This window comes from Hipposideros armiger, unplaced genomic scaffold (genome assembly GCF_001890085.2).
Source record: "Hipposideros armiger isolate ML-2016 unplaced genomic scaffold, ASM189008v1 scaffold_93, whole genome shotgun sequence".
Taxonomy (NCBI): Eukaryota; Metazoa; Chordata; class Mammalia; order Chiroptera; family Hipposideridae; genus Hipposideros; species Hipposideros armiger.
This window is the reverse complement of record NW_017731443.1, coordinates 3344081-3346840: the sequence shown is the minus strand read 5'-3', so window position 1 is coordinate 3346840 and position 2760 is coordinate 3344081. Positions and strand designations below refer to the sequence as shown.

The 2760-nt window shown below is 40.9% G+C and overlaps 1 protein-coding gene across 1 annotated transcript in view; it reads right to left on the bottom strand.

The window, feature by feature from the left end:
* ATL3 (atlastin GTPase 3) overlaps positions 1-2760 on the bottom strand; it is a 57340-nt gene that overhangs the window by 34079 nt on the left and 20501 nt on the right. Inside the window, exons 4-5 of the mRNA XM_019645523.1 lie at positions 1511-1615; positions 880-930 (exon numbers count right to left, since the gene is read on the bottom strand). Of these exons, the coding sequence (XP_019501068.1) occupies positions 880-930; positions 1511-1615 (156 nt within the window). The remainder of the gene's footprint in view (positions 1-879; positions 931-1510; positions 1616-2760) is intronic.

Genomic DNA, 2760 nt, shown 5'->3' with positions numbered 1-2760 from the left:
CCAACATGGGCCAGTGAAGCAACGTCCTCCACAACTAGACTGAAGAACAAAAGGACAGCAACTTGTCTGTTCCCCTTCCCCAATTCCCCAGTAAAATCTTAAAAAAAAAAAGAAGCACGTCAGAAATTGCATCCAATTCTGGAATCCCCATGGAAGAGTATTTTACAGGAAGAACATGTAAGAACTGCTGCTATGGAGAACAGAAGACAATGAATAACAGTAGTTGTAACAGTAACAATAAATAATAGCTAGCAGTTATTGAACACATACTATTTTCCAGGCACATGATTCCATGTATTTTATAAACATTAATTTATTTAACCTCACCTGGATCATTGCAAGAGCTTCATAATCAAGTCTCACTGAATGCACACTTGCCCCTGGAAAATCTATTCTAAACATGACAGCCAAAGTGATCCTCCTACAATACTGCCAAAGTGATCCCCCCTGCTCAAAACACGGCTCCCAGCTCCCCCAGAGGACAAGCCCAAGGCCTTCCTTACAAAGGCTAGGCCTCGCCGGGACCTCAATGCCTGTCTGACTTTGTCAGTTAGCCGCGTCCTGTCGCACCCTCCAATCCTACCCACTGGCCTCCTTGCTGTCCCTTGATCCTGCCAAGCACACTCCACCTCACGGTCTTACTCCTCGCTGTTCCCCCTCGTAATCCCTTTCCCCAGACACACCTGCAGCGCTTACCTGCCCATTTCTTCAGTTTCCTTCCCTGGCCACTTCAGCAGCAGATGCACAGAGTGTAGGATTAGTGTGAGCCAGAACCCTCCACATTTCAATCTTTCACTAAAACTACTCAGTAAAATGTTTTTGTCTTAAAACTTTTAAATGATATATTATGACGTTTTTATGAGGAATATATATACATACCTGTAGCTGTTGAAGATCGTCTTCCTGAATGTTCTGGGACAAATTATAAATCTAGAAAACAAAAGTCCAGATTGATAACAATTCTAGCTTACTTCATAGCTCAAATAAGCCTAAAATATTGAACAGAAGCTTTGTACATTTAAAGGTCTGCATATAAGAATACGAAGTCTGTTCAAACAGTAATATTATCTGCCTTTTGGGACATTATGCATGCATGGTTGAAATAACATAATTCTTCCTTTATAGTATAAAATATAGTTTTCTTAAGCTCTTACCAAATCTACATTTCCTATTGGGTTGTCGAAAAAGTCAAGACGTATTTTTTCTATGTTTTTCGTTGCAAAAATGTGTCATGACTTTCCCGACAACCCAATATATGATATAACTGATATAATTTCAATTTCCACTTTCAGACTTTTCTTGGAGTATTTTATATACATTTATGACCAAAATGGAAAACTATTTTAAGGTCCTTCTTGAGCTTGTAACAGGTTAACTTATATCTGTAGTTGTAAAAGAACATTTACATGTCACCATAGGAATTCTGATGACAGGACAATAACTAAAACTAGATATACTCCTTTTACCTTATTTCATCTGCAAACTTTATTTCTTAGTCAAGTGGTTTTACCTGAACAGAACTGGTCATGGTGCTTAGAGCAAAAATGGTAGCACAATCTTTCACAGTGGACTGGCTGTCAAATGCCCCCTGGGTATCCATCAGAACAACTGCAACCTAAAAACAAAAAAAAAAGGAAAATACAAACAAAATATGTTAAAGCGAGCAGAGGGGAAAAGCAAAGGAGAAACTGAAAAGTAACATTTAAATGAGGCTTAAGCACCTGCTTCTAGGTTCTATCAGAAAAGTATATAATTCTTTAGGTGCCTTGTTTTGACCAGAGAACTTGGTTGGAGAAGATTATCTGCTCTGACCTAATGAGATGATATAAAACAGAGGCTTACAGAGCAATACGGAAGGAGAGGAAAATCACCCCACCAACTAAAACAGCCAAATGTTGATGCCAATGAGCTCACTCATCAAGCCAGTCATTCAGGTATGTTTTGTTGTTGAAAAAGAAATTAAAAATACTAACAATTTAGTTTAAATTTAGGTATCATCCAATAAAATAAACACATGGGGGGCCAGCCGAGTGGCACATTGGTTAAGAGCTGGCTTGGGACGCCAGCTCTGAGCAGCAGATCCCGGTTCAGATCCCACATGAGAGCCAGTGACGCTGCGCCCTCTACAGCTAAGATGGTGAACAACAGCTCGACCTGGAGCTGGGATGCTGTGAGTCGCCGGCGACGGCATAGGCTGCAGTGGGGCTGGCCGGCAGCTGGCGTGCGCTTTCGTGAGCTGCCACGAGCTGCCGTGAGCCACCGTGAGTGGCCGTCCAATGGCCAGCAAGCAACTGCCTCACTTGGGAAAAGCACAATGATAATACCAACATGGGCCAGTGAAGCGACATTCTCCACAACTAGAGTGAAGAACAAAAGGACAGCAACTTGTCTGTTCCCCTTCCCCAATTCCCCAACGCTATTCCCCTTCCCCAATTCCCCAACGCTGTTCCCCTCCCCTAATGCCCCAATAAAATCTTTAAAAAAAAAAAAAATACACATAGGTTAGGATATTTTTGGTATATACCTGCAAGGCTGTATTCTTCTTTCAAATTTCTAGGGTTTTCTGATTGTTTGATAAAAGAAAATTAACATTTATTTCAATCTTTACACAAGACAGACCACACCAAAGATGCCAAAGGAAAGCAGGAGAATTTCAGTTATCACTGTACTCTATTTAATACAGCAAGGCTTCATGAAGCCTCCAGCTTTCCAAAAAGTACTTCATCACCCACTGCCACCTCAAAATTGAGATTTAAAATT